Below are 16,663 nucleotides of genomic sequence, written 5' to 3'. Positions count from 1 at the left end.
TTCTGGGGAAACGGCCATAAATAGGCTGATGCAATGGCCGGGGAAAGAAGGTAAGTGGTACTTCACGTGACAGAGTAGGAGGCGACTTCAGGAGCCCGACATTTTGGTATCCATATGCTAAGTCCTAATAGTTGAGATGGTTAGTAAGGGCAAACGGGGACATGTGTTTCGTAGAGGTCACAATTCATATGGTTATGTTCATTTTAGTTGCAGAATGGTATGTAGACCGCCAAGATTATGATGTGTTGTGCCCATGGATACACTTGTCCTTGCCAGATCTTGGATTTGGTATAGAAATAACTTACTCGTTGAGGGACAACTTAATTGGTATCTCGTCCTTGCTTTGCCTTGAAAAATAATAGTTAATACTTATGAGAGTCATTGTGGTAAACGTTTCACATTGATGATTTCATTTAATTTTTAGACTGCATACTAGGCAGGTCAACTGGCATCCCTTTTTACAGATGAGTTAATTGCCTGCCCAAATTCACATTGTAGAGTTGCACAGCCAAGAATCCAAACTCACTTCTGTTTAACTCCAAAGTGCATACTCTTATCTATTCCACTGTTACTTACATCATCTCAGATATCCAAATAAACGGGTAAAAAATAATGCTGGTGGTCTCACATGGGTTAAAGATACTGCAGGAAAAAAAATTTTTTAATGTAAAAGAACATCCTACCCAAATAGAAAGTCAAGGTCAAAAGCCCATATAAAAAATGACTTGAATTAATTCCTCAGTTCACAGCAACTCATTCAAAATAATCATCACACCTAACATTTGTTGAGTCTTGCTTGGTATGCAGCAGGTACCCATATAAGCTTTTGATCCTAACCACCTTATGAAGAGTTACTATTGCCTGCTTTAACAGCTCTAAGTCACTCAGAGGTTAAAACACCTAAGGGTAAAGTCAAGACTGACAAGTGTTTGTTCCAAATTGGTGCAAAATAGCATTATTATGCCTAAACAAACAAGAAATGGGTCAGACTTCTGTGCCACCACAATTAAAATAAAAAGCCAAAGTTGCACAAATTGTACTTTCAAAATAAAGTAATATGGGTTGTAGTCTCAATAACTTGGCTATGTTGCCAGAGTTGTTGCTGTTAGGATAGCACTTTCATGAATGAATCATGGACAGGTTTTTAAGAGGGTGTTTTTTACTCACCCAATATGGGCCAATACACCTGAAGAGAAATTGTCACTGAAGCCCAAATTCACATTCTTCTAAACATAAATTTTTTACATGTATTATTCAATTCTCTGTTATTTTTCTCTTGCAGATAACATCAACTATATAATACAAGGAAAACTGTCTTAATGCAACATGTAAATTATGTATTTTAGGAATTTTCTAACATTCTGGGCTAAGCAAATAGGCCTCTAGGTAAGAATGAGTGCTATTATGTAAGGCTCACTATGCAGTGGAACATTGATGGAACCTCACCTTGGTGCATGAGGAAAATAACAGGGGTTCAAGGTAGCAACTAATATACTTAGTTTTAGGAGGATGTAGTTGTAGCTCCAGGAGGAGGTTTCCCACCCAGGGAAAGTTCTCCATAAATTCGTTGACAACAAAGAAAGGCAAGGGCAAAAAGTTGGGGGTGAAGGAAGTTACCACGTTTATTCTCACGGAGGTCACAGGCAGCTCAGTACACACAGCTGGCTCAAATGTGCTCCCCAGGCCGGCTATAGGTCCTGTTTCCCAGCACGAGCTTAATCCTCTAGGCAGTAGGTCTCAGTCTCTCCTTCCTCCCCACCTTCCAAGCTCCCTGCTCCCATGCTCAGGCTTAATTCTCCAGGAGCACTGGGGCTCCACAGTTTTCTCGCTCTTCCCATGGCAGCCAGCCCCCTCCTCCCGCGCTCCAGGAGCAACTCTGTAGGCAGATCCCTGGTGACTGGCGAATGCCTGACCAATTACATGAACACAGGCAAAGGAGAGAATGGGTGTTTCCTCTCTACCTCTCCCCCGGGACGGCTTCTCGTAGTGACTGACCAGCAGCTTTATCGCAAGTAAACATCCCGTAAATGTGCAAACATACTCTTGTTATTTACACACTGGGCGCTATTAAGGCCAAGTGAGAATTCTGGCCAGAAAGTTCCATTTTCCCCACAGCGGTCCTAGATTCCAATTCTTCCATGGCACCAAAACTATTTTTCCCGTTTATAAAAAGGACTTGGAATGTTAATTTATTTGTTGTCAAATAAAATGGGCATAACTGAACAGCTGTTTTCAGACCTTAAAGTGCTATAGGCATCATCTGGGATCTTACAATGCTGATCCTGATTCAGTAGGTTTGGAGTGAGGTCTGAGGTTGTGCACTTCTAATAGGCTCACATAATATCGATGCTTCTGAGGTGGAGGGCCAATGGTGGTGCCGGGAAGGCACTTGGAGTAGCAAGGCCTTAACTAGAGGATGAGCTTCACCTATTTGTTAGAGATAAAGATGAAAAAGTTGAATCTATCACAGAGGATGTGCATTACTTACCTGTTTATTCACCAAAGGAGTGTTTACTGTGCCTTAGTCCCTGAAGATCAACCTTAAGGAAAAGACACTACTCTGTCTTTCCAGAGCTCCCAGTTTAGCTGGGGGCCAGACCTTATGCAAAATGTAACAAAGCTAAATACACCAATCTACACGCTCGACTCCGCTTCTTGCCCTGAGGTTGTGCCGACTCCTCCACTGATTGGCTGACGGGACCAGCTTCTAGGCCTCAGCCAATGAGGCTCTGGCGGTGAGCGGCCGTTGGCAGAGGTAACCGCCATGCTGAGTGGCGATGGCCGGTGCAACTGGACGCATCCAGGGCCGTGTGCTGGGAAGCTTTCCTCTAGTCCTGCCCGTGGGCGACGTGAGTATCTCTAAGGGTAGAAAGAGACTCTTTTTTCTACATTTAGGCGTCTTCTTCACCCCATCCCGGGTTGGGGGTGTGCAGGGAGGGCAGGAATAATAATAGTAGCTAGTATTTATCAAGCCTTTGCCATAGGCCAGGCGCTAGCTGATGGCCTTAACCTTGTGATCTGTTGAATCTTCGAGCCGTGTAAGGGTACTTAACCATTTCAGAGGAGACGGAGGTTGAAGTGCAAATAAATGCAGGAGGCCCAATTCAAATCCAGGAACTTTTATTACCCTGGTTCCTCCCTCCACACCCCATGTTGGAAACCTGATTCCTTCTTAGCAGGAGTCTCAGCATTGTGCAGGTGTCAGGCGGGGCTAGTGGGGGTGTGGGTGCGGTTAACATAGGAGAATCTAGAATCCTGATGCTTATTTTTAGTTTTTAAATAGAAAAATCCATCCTAAGAAGCTTGTATGGGAAAGATAAGCACAAATTCTAGAGAGCTGCTGTCTCTTGGGATGGCGATGCAGGGGGCTTCAGTTGAATCTTGTTTTATTTCTTAAACCCTGAGGTGGGAACCTAGATGCTTGTTATGTTAGTACCTCTCTTGCTCGTCTGAAATACTCAAAATTTAAAAGGAAAACATGCATATGAAAAATAAATTTCAGAGGATGGAGTATACACAATGAAAAGGAAGCCTTCTCCCACCCCAGACTTCTAGAGCCCCTCACCAGAAGCAGCTACTGTTATCAGTTTTGTGTGTACTTTATACATTTCCTATAGTATGTACACACATGTATGTGGGTTTGTATTTTTTTTTCTGCAGAAGTGAATCCTATTATATGCAGGCCTGCACCTTGGATTATTTATTTTTGACCTCATGAAACTTTAAAAAAATATTCTTTACCCTTTTTGAGCTCTGTGATCAACAAAATTTCTCTGGCAAAATATTCGCAGGGTTGCTTCTTACATGATGAGATGTAGGTCGTGGCTTCCCGGGTGTGAGTTTGCCTTTTTCTTTTTTGCACATTCTTGTAGAACCCAAAAGTATCTTCACCAAATTAACCCCCTAATGAGTGCAGGAAAAAAATCATGGCCCAGAACTGTTCTACCCTTTTCCATTTTTACTCATGCAATACAGTTACGTAAAACTCTATGTAGAGCCACTGGTGCTTGAAATTATTTATTGTAGTGGAACATTGGCAAAGTGAGAAAAGTGGGAATTCATTTTATCAGGCTGCAGGAAATGCCCAGCTTCTTTCTAGAGTAACAAGGGAGAAGTCTGTTTGATTCCAGTTAAGGAAAAGCAAGTGTCACATTTAATCCCTATTTTACTCCTTCTAAAATCCCAAGATATTTTTTCCTATTTAAAAATTCTCCCAATCACACAACCCTTACTTGGATGAGCTGGGATTGTAACCCAGGCATAGCTAATTCCAAACGTAAAGCCAAATGGGGAGGGGTTCCCTGGGGTGGACTCATTTGCTCCTTAAGATGCTCTGCATGGCCCTTTTCATCGACCTCCTACCAGCCTCTTCATTCCTGGCTTTTGTCAGTCTCTGTGTGAAGTTCAGCTATACAAACCTTCTTACTCTTGTTTCTGATCCTCTACGTAGAACTTACTTCTCTAGCACCTTCCTTGAATGTTTCTCAAGGTGAAATTCCTGTAAGTGGTGTTGCCACATAGTCTATGGGACAAGCTTTTAACCAAAAGGCCTGAGAAGGCTGATTTCCAACACCCTGGCCAACATATGGGCATTTGAAATTACCAACCTGAAAGGTGAGGGAAAAAAAGATCAAGCTTGTTCCGATATGCATTTTGGTGATTACCGTATCTGTAATACAGGTTTTGGGTTTTATGTACTCAATCTGTACATAATCTGTACACAATCTGTGCCACTGTGAGGGCAGAATGTGGTTTTCCTCTTTGGTTGGAGAACCAGCTGACAGAAGCTTAAGCAAGTTAAGATAACTACCTAAGTTTGCAGTTCTGGACGTCAGATAAGAAAGCGTGAGCTGAACAGCGGTTAGGGTGAGGGTCCGAGGGCAACAAGCCTCAGCCTAAACTGAAGGAGGTGCTGCCGTCTGGTGCGGACTTAAACGTCACGGCGGCGCGCCGCTTCCGGTCCCCAGCGCCGGTGCGAATGACGGCCCCCCTCGGTAGAACCGTAGCCGGTCTCACCGCGACCCCGGGAGCCCACGATCGCGCGGCGCAGGCGGCGAGTCTATCAGCACCGGCGTCCCAACCGCGCCGGGACCATGGCCACAGACTCGTGGGCCCTGGCGGTGGACGAGCAGGAAGCGGCGGCCGAGTCGGTGAGTTGGCTTCAGCCGTAAAAGGGTCAGGGGGTCGGTATTGGCCGGGAATCAGATTCCTGGGAAAGGACACAACTTACGTTGGCCGTGTCGCAGAAGGGGTGCGGGTGGGGATGGAGCCTGGACCCTGACCTGGCTTTGTTTACCTACCCGCCTCCTGGGTTACGAAAGCGCAGGTGAGCGTTCCCATCGATAAGGAAGTCCAGCCTCCTGCTTGTCTTCCCGGAATCTGGATTGCTTGTAAATTGCATCCTTGGTAATCATCTTTGTGTCGTTCTCTAACCTCTCGATTCTGATCTTGGGCTCAGGCTTACTCCTATTTGTGTGCTTCCTCAGCTTGCTTAGTGATCATGAATGACTGACTCGTTAGTCGACAGTCAGTAAGTCCTCTCCTGATCTACTTGTTCTGGGCCTGATACACAGTAACCAAGATGAGTTAAACGTTTCTATGTGGAATTAATTTCTCCCACCTTAAACACTCTGAAGTTCTGACAATTGCTTTGAACCTACTTCTGTTAATACTTATTTCAGTGAATTTCTCGAGAACAAGGACTTTGTCTTTTTTTTTTAGTAGTTTTAAAAACTGGTACCCACCGCCACCAATTTTTTCCTCCCCCGAGACTATTTCTCTTGAAACTGATTTACAGCATTGACCCCCTCATTCCCTAAATAACGTACTTTTTTTGCTACTTGTTGAATTTTCAGTTTTAGGTATTGAGTGATTTTGACTTTACTCCAACCTCCTTTCTCTACCACAAATTCACACCCTCCCATTCCCTATCTTTTCATTATAACATAATTGTAATTGCATATATTTTTTAGGTTGTATAATATACATTATATTATAATTTTAGTTTGATCAGTATGTCATGTTTATATTATTAGTAACTTATGAATACTTTTACCTGTTTATGGAACTTTTTTTTTTCTCTGTGGAATTGATAATTGCCTTGTGTTTTTGCTTTGTGTTCTTTGACCTTATCACCAATCAAACCCAAGCCCTTTGCAATTGTCTAAGGTTGTCTCAGGATGTTGTGACACATCAAGTATCCTATGAATCCCCTTTTCCCCAGGTCTTTCAGTCTGCTTCATACAGAACTAGTTCCCCCTATGTTAAGAGTGCAACTCACTTTGGGGCTGGAGGGGAGGGCACATTTCCCTTTCCCTTCATCCTGGGGATTCTCTCTTTTGTATCAGATCCCCTCCTCTCTGTATTCCCTCTCTTCATCTTTCTTGATTTGGTGGAGCCATCCATTAGCTTTCTGGAGAAGTATGGAAAGTAAATTTTTTCTGAATTTATCTTATTTTTCTCTTATCATTTGGATAATAATATGGCTGGGAGTAGAATTGTAGGTTGGAAATTATTTTCCTGCTGATTTTTAAAGGCATTGTTCCACTGTCTTTTAGATTCCTGTATTTGTTGTTGAGAGTCTGAGATCATTCTGACTTCTGGTGTAACCTGTTTTTCCCTTTGGAAGCCTGGAGAATCTTCTGTTTGTCTCTAGCATTCAGAAAATCCATGATTTTCTGTATCTTGGTATGGGTCTATTTTCATCCATTCTACTGCACATTGGCCACTGGGTGGGCACTGTCAATCTGGAAAACTTGTCCTTTAGTTATGGGAACTTTTCTTGATAAATTTCATTATCAATTTCTCCCCCTTTGCATTTTCCTCATTCCCTCTTTCAGTCCTTATTACTTGAATGTTGGAGGTCTTGGACTGGCCCTCTCATTTTTTTAAGTCAGTTTTTAAATTGAGTTACAATTGACAAACAGTAAAATTCACCCTTGTTCTGTGAATTTTGACAAAGGCATACGGTTGTTTAACCACCACCACAACCAAGATAGGAAACATTGCCACCACTCCCCAAAACTTTTTTCAGTCATTCCCTTATCCCCTTCCTTCTCTGGCAACTGCTGATTTGTTTTCTATCACTATAGTTTTACCTTTCCCAAAATATCATATAAGTGGAATCATACAATATGTAACCTTTTGAAAAATCCAGCTTCTTTCACTTAGCATAATGCATTTGCGATTCAACCATGTTATTACACATACCAGTAGTCCTTTTTTATTGCTAAGCAGTATAGCATTTTATGGGTGCACCACCAGTTTGCTTATTCTTCTGTTGATAGACATTTTCCAGTTTTTGGTAATTGTTGAATAAAGCATACAGATTTTCATGGGGCCTTATGTTTGCATTTCTTTTGGGTAAATACCTAATAGTGGGATTTGCTGGTATACATGTTAAGTATATGTTTAACTTCTCTATTCCCATCAGCAATGTAAGAGAGCTCTTTTTGTTCCACATTCTCACCAGCACAGCATGGCCAGTGTTTTCTCCACTCTAACAGCTGTACAGTGGTGTCTTCATTAATTTACATTTCTCTATGACTATTGATGTTGAGCATCTTTTCATGTGCTTATTTGCCATCGGTATAACTTCATTATATGGATGAAGTGGCTTTTCATTATTCAGGCTTCCACTTAGTGCTCCCATTTTCATCATGGCACCTCCTCCCTCTCCTGTGGCCCTTAGTTCATTCATCTCAGTATTTCTCATGCCTACCCCAGCAGGCATTGTTAACTGAGTAAATGGCTATAGTGTCTTTTTCCATTACATGACTTTGTGGGAAAGAGATTTTTGGACATGCCTTTTAAATATATACATATGTATTTAGAAATGGCATATTGTACTGTTTTGCTAAATGTATTATGTACATTTTTAAATAAACATATACAAAAGTAATAAAAACTGAGATAAAAATGAAATAAACAGTGTTTTAAAATGTTTTCCTCCTCTATTTCCTTGTGCTGGCTTCATACTTTTATTAACTAATATCTCAAGGCACAGTATATACTTAGGAAAAAACCTTATCATTAGCCATTGTATATGTGATTATATATTTCAGATAGTTTTGATAGTTTTTAACTTTTTTCTTTTTTTTGGTATCATTAATCTACAATTACGTGAGGAACATTATGTTCACTAGACTCCCCCATCACCAGGTTCCCCCCACATACTCCACTGCAGTCACTGTTCATCAGCTAGTAAGATGCTGTAGAATCACTGCCTGTCCTCTCCATGCTGTACAGCCTTCCCCGTGACCCCCACACACATTACGCATGCTAATCATAATGCTCCCTTTCCCCCCCCTTATCCCTCCCTTCCCACCCACCCTCCCCAGTCCCTTTCCCTTTGGTAACTGTTAGTCCATTCTTGGGTTCTGTGAGTCTGCTGCTATTTTGCTCCTTCAGTTTTTTCTTTGTTCTTATGCTCCACAGATAAGTGAAATAATTTGATACTTATCTTTCTCCGCCTGGCTTATTTCACTGAGCATAATACCCTCTAGCTCCATCCATGTTGTTGCAAATGGTAGGACTTGTTTTCTCTAATGGCTAAATAATATTCCATTGTGTATATGTACCACCTCTTCTTTATCCATCCATCTACTGATGGACACTTAGGTTGCTTCCATTTCTTGGCTATTGTAAATAGTGCTGCAGTAAACATAAGGGTGCATCTGTCTTTTTCAAACTGGGCTGCTGCATTCTTAGGGTAAATTCCTAGGAGTGGAATTCCTGGGTCAAATGGTATTTCTATTTTGAGTTTTTTGAGGAACCTCCATACTGCTTTCCACAATGGTTGAACTAATTTACATTCCCACCAGCAGTGTAGGAGGGTTCCCCTTTCTCCACATCCTCACCAACATTTGTTGTTTGTCTTTTAGATGGTGGCAATCCTTACTGGTGTGAGGTGATATCTCATTGTGGTTTTAATTTGCATTTCTCTGATGACTAGCTATGTGGAGCATCTTTTCATGTGTCTGTTGGCCATCTGAATTTCTTCTTTGGAGAACTGTCTTTTCAGTTCCTCTGACTATTTTTTTATTGGATTATTTGCTTTTTGTTTGTTGAGGTGCGTGAGCACTTAATATATTTTGGATGTCAACCCTTTATCGGATCTGTCACTTATGAATATATTCTCCTATACTGTAGGATACCTTTTTGTTCTGTTGGTGGGGTCCTTTGCTGTATAGAAGCTTTTCAGTTTGATGTAGTCCCAGTTGTTCATTTTTGCTTTTGTTTCCCTTGCCCTGGAAGATATGTTCATGAAGAAGTCACCCATGTTTATGTCCAAGAGATTTTTGCCTATGTTTTTTTCTAAGAGTTTTATGGTTTCATGGCTTACATTCAGGTCTTTGATCTATTTCAAATTTACTTTTGTGTATGGGTAGTTTTTAACTTTTTAACTTACTTCTTGTTGGTTACATTAGATTGTCATTCCCTGAATCTATTAATATGTCTAAGAGAGTTTGTTAGGAATAAGTAGCTGGTTACTTTTTTACTTGGGTTTGTATTGGTAGATTTATCTTTTTAAGGATAAAACAGAAACTCAGTAATACACCCCCGATAATGAAAATTCAGATATGATTAACTCATATCATTTTCAGCAGGTCTGTACTAGCCATTTTATTTGCCACAGATTAACAAAATCCTGCATTTTATGAAATTGAATATTGGGACCCCAATTTTAGAGCATCATAGTGGGATTTTACCCTATTAACTTTTTTAAAATAAAAGCTTTATTGAGGTACTTACATACCATACAACTTATCCATTCAAAACATAGCATTTACTGGTTTTTAGTATATTCATTAAGTTGTGCAGCCATCACCACAATTTTAGAACGTTTTTATCAGGCTAGAAAGAGATTATACACCTTGGCTGTCATTCTCCATTTTCCTCCACCCTCCCAGCTACAGACAACCATTAATCTACTTTCTCTTTAGATTTGCCTATTCTGGGCATTTCCTATAAATGTAGTCATACAATATGTGGTGTTTTGAGTCTGGCTTCCCTCACTTAGCATAACATCCCCAAGATTCATCCATGTTGCAGCCTGTATCTGTACTTTTTACTGCCAAATACTCCACTCCACTGATATGCTACATTTTATTTAACCATTCTTCAGTATCTGTTGACAAGCATTTGGGCTGTTTGTACTTTTTAGCTTTAATGAATACTGTTGCTATGATTATTCATGTGTAAGTTTTTTTTGTGGACGTGTATTATCAGTTTTGGAGGGTAAATATCCAGAAGTAGCTTTGCTGAATTATATAGTAACTCTGTTTAACTTTTGAGGAACTGTCAGACTATCTTCCAAGGTGGCTGCACTTTTGTGTTATCCTTAAGATGATTATGTTCTTTGAGATTAGTATTATCTATAAGAGGCACTATTGTGTAGAAGTTAAAAACTCAGACTTTATGACCAGAAAGACTTGAATTTGTATTCTGGTCCATCACTTACTGTTATATGACCTTCAACAAATTGCTTAACTTTTCTATGCCTTAGTTTCCACATCTGTACAGGGGGATGTAGCATCTACCTCACTTGCTGAGTTGTGGACAGGCCTGGTATACATGCTGTTGTAAGTGGTGGCTATTCGTGTTGTTATTTTCCATAATTTGCATTTTCTTGGCAGGAATCTTTTAAATTATTTGTCCAAATTGTATAGATTAGACAGTTGAACCTAGGTAAGATTTGTGAATCTACTTAACCATGCACAGGTAAATTAGATCACAATATTATAAAACTGGGCAAATGAGCAAAGATGCCACTGTTGCCCTTTGCCTTATGGAACTCCCACTGAGGGTGCTGCCCCCGCCCCTGCCATTGCACGACATAGGTGACTATGACTGTCCAGTGCAAGATACCTGCACTTTAAATATCCATTACTCTTCATTTCTTACTCATTTTAGATGAAATACCAGATTCTATTTCTATTTATTTTCCTATTCCCCAGTGGCTCCTCTTTGTTCCATTGGAGGTTTCTTTTCAATTTAGAGATGGGCAAAGGGATTAGAAAACGCTGATGAGTTACACTCTTAAGTCTCCCACTTCACCCTCCTGCCTAAGGCAATCCCTAATTCGTATAGCTCACTTACTGTTAAGTCTTCTGATGTCTCAAGAATGCTCTCTCAAGTAGCTCTTGAATAAAATAAAAAGGTATTGAAAAAGTTTGGATATTATAAGGTGGGGGTGTTTTTGCTATATGCCTTTTGGTTTTCTGAATTTCAAAATCGTTTCCAGTGAAGTTGCAAGAGAAATTGGTTTCTCTTTTTGATCTAAATAAATCGATTAAAAGAAGATGTCAGAACTAACTGTGCTTGCAATCTAAGTTTCAGCGTTCTGTTCACTGACACTGACACGAACTTTACTGCCCTGCCACTTTTGCCTTACAGGCTTTGAGATCCTTACAGCCAAGTGAGGGCTGAGTATGTTTTTAAATTATGTTGGAATGCCCCAGAATTCTGATATATTATAATCAAAATGATATATATTGGCTTCATTTACTTTGTTGCTATCAACTTTTCCTACCCTCTGCATTTCATTTATTTTAGCTATTACTTCACTGGGATCACTTCAGTATGAACAACTTATAAATAAAAGAAGTTTGTCCTTGTATCATTGAATATTAAAATGCTTTACAGTAATTATTTCTAATCATTTATACCTCATCTCATTTGTACCTCAGCCCTATCATTTGTTTTAGGTATTAGTTATCACCCTAGAATGAGTCCTCTTAGCCTTACTCCTGTAAATATTGCCAGTAAGTCTGTCTGTCTCTCATTTTAAAAACAGCCCTGAATACCAAATTCACATGAGGTTCACTGGCAGGATATGGAGGAGGGGTGCTTTAGGAAAACTAAAATATATGGAATACCTACTATAATAACAGGTTTATGCCGGTTGCTTCATATTCATTATCGTTAGTGTGTTCGCTGTCCTTCAAAATTAATGAAGGATTTTTACTACTTTATGATTATTTCCTTTTTTGCCAATTTCCTTTCTTGGCCAGTCCCTACAGTGTGTTCCCCCTGCATTCCCCCAGTCCCCAAACACCAAAGCATACAGATACAACCAGAAATTCTCTTTTCATTTTTCACCAATAGAAGTGAGGTTGGTTCTTCCACCCCACTAACCACCCATTAAAACAAACATTTTTTTCATGCCACCCTCACTCCTCACTCTCCATTCTTGGACTTAGAGGAAAGACAGAAATGAACATCCAGACATAAAGAACCTGTGTAGTTGGTGCTTTAAGAAATAGCCATTTGAGGAGCTGAACAGACAGTTCTCCAAAGAAGAAATTCAGATGGCCAACAGGCACATGAAAAGATGCTCCACATCGCTAATCATCAAAGAAATGCAAATTAAAACCACAATGAGATACCACCTCACACCAGTTAGGATGGCCAACATCCAAAAGACAAATAACAACAAATGTTGGCGAGGATGTGGAGAAAGGGGAACCCCCCTACACTGCTGGTGGGAATGAAATTAGTTCAACCATTGTGGAAAGCAGTATGGAGGTTCCTCAAAAAACTCAAAATAGAAATACCATTTGACCCAGGAATTCCACTCCTGGGATTTTACCCTAAGAATGCAGCAGCCCAGTTTGAAAAAGACAGATGCACCCCTATGTTTATCGCAGCACTATTTACAATAGCCAAGATATGGAAGCAACCTAAGTGTCCATCAGTAGATGGATGGATAAAGAAGAGGTGGTACATATACACAATGGAATATTATTCAGCCATAAGAAGAAAAAAAATCCTACCATTTGCAACAACATGGATGGAGCTAGAGGGTATTATGCTCAGTGAAATAAGCCAGGCGGAGAAAGACAAGTACCAAATGATTTCACTTATCTGTGGAGTATAAGAACAAAGCAAAAACTGAAGGAACAAAACAGCAGCAGACTCACAGAACCCAAGAATGGACTAACAGTTACCAAAGGGAAAGGGACTGGGAGGATGGGTGGGAAGGGAATGATAAGGGGGAAAAAGGGACATTATGATTAGCACACATAATGTAGCACGGGGGTACACAGGAAAGGCAGTATATACAGAGAAGACAAGTAATGATTCGATAGCATCTTACTATGCTGATGGACGGTGACTGTAATGGGGTATGTGGGGGGGGGACTTGACAATAGGGGGAGTCTAGTAACCATAATGTTCAAGTAATTGTACATGAACGATATAAAAAAAAAAGCCATTTGACAGCACAGCACAGAGAAGACAAGTAGTGACTATAGCATCTTACTATGCTGGTGGACAGTGACTGCAGTGGTGGGGGGGACGAGAACTTGATAATATGGGTGAATGTTGAAACCACAAATTTTTTCATGTAAAACCTTCATAAACTGTACATCAGTGATAATTTTAAAAAAAGAAATAGCCATTTGATTGTGGTGACTTCCATTCCTTTATTCCTCACTAGATGATGTCTTAGCCTCTACTTAATATTTATGGTTAGAGCACCTGCTTTGTGCTATATCCAGGAACAATTAAAAATAAAAATAACTCCTGTCTTTAAGGTCTTTTTCTTTTTTCCAGCTTTACTGAGGTATAATTGACAAAAGCATGTTTTCATTTTAATAAGGGACGTAAGTCATGCTAGGACATGCCTAGTTTGCAATGTTTGATTTAAAAGTCCTAATAAATCTTTCTTTGAAATGTCTCTGCTCTGTCCCTTTCTATTCTCACTTCAGCCTACTGGGTATGAGATTCCACAGTGCACCATGGGCTCCAGGCTGTTCCCAGCTGACTACATCAGACATCCATAAGCCAACCTGCACGCGAGGCCGCGTATTGGTGCGCTTGGTCCGGTGGCTCGAACACAGTCAAAACATTACTGATTCCTACCCACAACTGCTTTTCATTGTACTCCTCCCACCTCAGTGTTCTTTATCTGAAGTGTGACTGCATTTGCCAATATCTCTTTACATTTCCTCTTGTTTGGAATAGGAGAGAATGATCAATGATCAAATGATATTCTTCTGAGAGAGTCTTTGTGATCAGGGCATTAAGCAAACTCACCAATTATAATTCTCTCTAAGGATTGTAATTAGGAAGAGTTGATCTTGAGCTGCCGTTTTTGTGTGGTTTTCCTCCCATTGTATTTATGGGAAATTTTATTCTCACTTAAAACATTTAGTAAACAAAAGGAGCCCAGCAGAGTGACCTAATGAATAGACCTAATAAATAGGCCTTGAGAGTTTCTTATTTTTCACCAGCTCCATTGGGGAGGCTCTGTTGATTCAAAATCTTCTAAGTGATTTTCCTGACACTTTCCTCCCCTTCCCCCATATTCTCCATTTAGTTGAGCAACTTGCATCTTAAGGAAGAGAAAATCAAACCAGATGCCAATGGTGAGTAACTAAAGCTACTTTGCAAACATATGTGATTTCCCATAGTATTTCTGATTTGACATAACAGCTGTCTAGGAAAAAATGAGACAGAGAGCTGGCAGATACTGGCAGTCATTTGATTTGGGAATCAACACTGGAGTGTTCTCTTTTATATTGAGCTTAGTATAAGCATGAGGATGCCTGACTGGCTTATAAATTATCAAATTTCTTACCATGAGACTATACTGCTGAAGATTGTTTTTAAAAATATCCTTAAATTTGAGATGACAGACAAAATATAAACAACCTGAGACTTAACCTGTTGATTCTGGAATCGTATCTACCAAAAACCTAAGATTTCCATTAAATTTTTGTTGATATACTTAATATTATAGTTGGGAAACTGCAACATTTACCTCACTGCAAAGACTATCTTTTTCTGTATATTTTTACATAACTACAACATTGTTTGAATGTTTTCTGTTAATTAACAATTTATATGCATAGAATCTCAATGGTATTGTGTTTATATGTTGATGAAATATGATTTGCATAGGTATTTCTCTGTTGAGCATCAAGGTGGTATCTGATCACTGACTGCTACAATCATCTATAACATTTCAGAAACATTGATGCTTATGAGGGAAATTAACAGTTTTTGAGGAATAGTGAGAAGACTGGGAATAGGAATGAATTAAAATATAAGCAACAGTGTTTCATAGCTTTGTTTATTTCAGAGCAATAAAATGTTTTTTTTTTTTAAATCTGTGGCTTGGTTTCCTCATTTATTTTTTTTGTTCCCCAGGCCTTTACATTTCTAGTGTCTCATAGAATTTGAATTGTCTTAGCGGTTGGGTATGGTATGGGATTCTGAGTGACGACCACTTTGTGTCTGATAAAGGTGCTGTTGTCAAGACCAGTGCTAATGCAGAGAAGACAGATGAAGGAGAGAAAGGTAACTCAGCCCTAGAGCTCCATACATGACATTCTATAGTCTCAGGAGAATGGATTTTTACGTGGCCTCACTGTTATGTCCAACTTGGCTTGACTTTAATGGGAGTCACAGTGCTAACAAAGTTTAACATAGTTGTTGGTAAAAGAATTCTAATTGTTTACGTCTGAGAGAAACTTTATTTGGAACAAATGATGAACTTTAGCAGCAGCACTGAGTAATTGTCTTGTCCAGGGCATTGTAGTTGCATGCCCAATATCTAATTACATCAAATATAGTGACATTTTGTAGTACCCATTTAATCTGGGTAACAAGATGTGAACAGCTGATATAACAAGATACAGACTTTGTTAATTTCTGGTTTGCTTTTTTCCCCCTCATTGTTATGTGTTTGTTAAGCTAATGATTTTAGGTTTAAATTGAATGCAAATTGGGGAGTAAATATTTGGGTTGAGGTAGGAGGAACAGATAACCTCAGGAAAGAAGGATTGCTGGAATATGGTTGAGAGGAGTATGAGGCCCAAATGCATGATATGGTATCAAAACCTTTCTCTTTAATAAAACAAACTATTTTAACTATATTTATAAATCAGAACTATGATACAACCTGAATTAGAAGTCCCAGTGCAAATACGTGTCATTGCTTAAAATGGCAGTGGCAACTGAATTCAGATGAACTTGTGGTGGACTTCACGGACCTTTTAAAATTGTTTTCTATCTTTTTCTTGACAGAGGACAGAGCTGCCCAGTCCTTACTCAACAAGCTGATCAGAAGCAACCTTGTGGATAACACAAACCAAGTGGAAGTCCTGCAGCGGGACCCAAACTCCCCGCTCTACTCAGTGAAGTCCTTTGAGGAGCTTCGGCTGTGAGTTACTTGTTTACTTCCTGACTTTAGGTTTAGACAAAGATTCTAGGCCTGTTATATATATTTTTCATCACAGCAGAATGTTTTTATCCAATGCAAGTTTAATAAAAGAAGTTAGCTGCTTTGTGCTATTTGTGAAGTAAACTTGATCTGGAAAAGCTCTGGCTGCATTTGCACATGATGCTCACTGCAGCACAATGCAGGCTTTGTCAGTTGTGAATAAACTGTGTGTAACAGCAGTAGAAAAGAGAAAATGTGCCCCAGATATTTCCTCAACCAAAGAGACTCTGACTTTCTGTTTTTCTAGGAAACCACAGCTTCTCCAGGGTGTCTATGCCATGGGCTTCAACCGTCCATCCAAGATACAAGAGAACGCGTTGCCTTTGATGCTCGCTGAGCTGTATGTATGCCGATACAACTCTGTCCCACTTTTAATTTTCTATTTTTTTAAACTTAGTGTTTTAAAAAACTACACTTGCAATACGTTCTCAT

General features: G+C 39.8%; 1 protein-coding gene and 2 long non-coding RNA genes across 5 annotated transcripts in view; 2 read left to right on the top strand and 1 right to left on the bottom strand.

The window, feature by feature from the left end:
* Window positions 1–15: 15 nt before the first annotated feature.
* Window positions 16–2,645, top strand: LOC140846949 (uncharacterized). Its single transcript, XR_012126511.1, has 3 exons — window positions 16–50; window positions 1,283–1,386; window positions 2,506–2,645. It is a non-coding gene; the product is annotated as an uncharacterized lncRNA (long non-coding RNA).
* Window positions 2,646–2,684: 39 nt separating this feature from the next.
* Window positions 2,685–16,663, top strand: part of LOC108383505 (ATP-dependent RNA helicase DDX19B) — a 29,254-nt gene continuing 15,275 nt past the window's right edge. Inside the window, exons 1-5 of one of the 3 annotated variants that reach the window (XM_037025231.2) lie at window positions 2,685–2,849; window positions 14,324–14,372; window positions 15,253–15,306; window positions 16,036–16,171; window positions 16,479–16,571. In XM_037025231.2, coding sequence (XP_036881126.2) covers window positions 2,778–2,849; window positions 14,324–14,372; window positions 15,253–15,306; window positions 16,036–16,171; window positions 16,479–16,571 — 404 coding nt within the window. In that variant the 5' untranslated portion in view covers window positions 2,685–2,777. Of the gene's footprint in view, window positions 2,850–4,479; window positions 5,151–14,323; window positions 14,373–15,252; window positions 15,307–16,035; window positions 16,172–16,478; window positions 16,572–16,663 lie in introns of those variants that run through there. The other 2 variants (XM_037025232.2, XM_073225465.1) reach the window with 2 other exon arrangements.
* On the bottom strand, window positions 4,637–7,944 carry LOC140846947 (uncharacterized). Its single transcript, XR_012126506.1, has 2 exons — window positions 5,301–7,944; window positions 4,637–5,209 (listed from the first exon to the last, which is right to left on the bottom strand). It is a non-coding gene; the product is annotated as an uncharacterized lncRNA (long non-coding RNA).

This window comes from Manis javanica, chromosome 17, assembly GCF_040802235.1.
Source record: "Manis javanica isolate MJ-LG chromosome 17, MJ_LKY, whole genome shotgun sequence".
In the NCBI taxonomy this organism is placed as follows: Eukaryota; Metazoa; Chordata; class Mammalia; order Pholidota; family Manidae; genus Manis; species Manis javanica.
The sequence above is the reverse complement of the archived record's forward strand: the minus strand, read 5'-3'. Positions and strand labels throughout refer to the sequence as shown.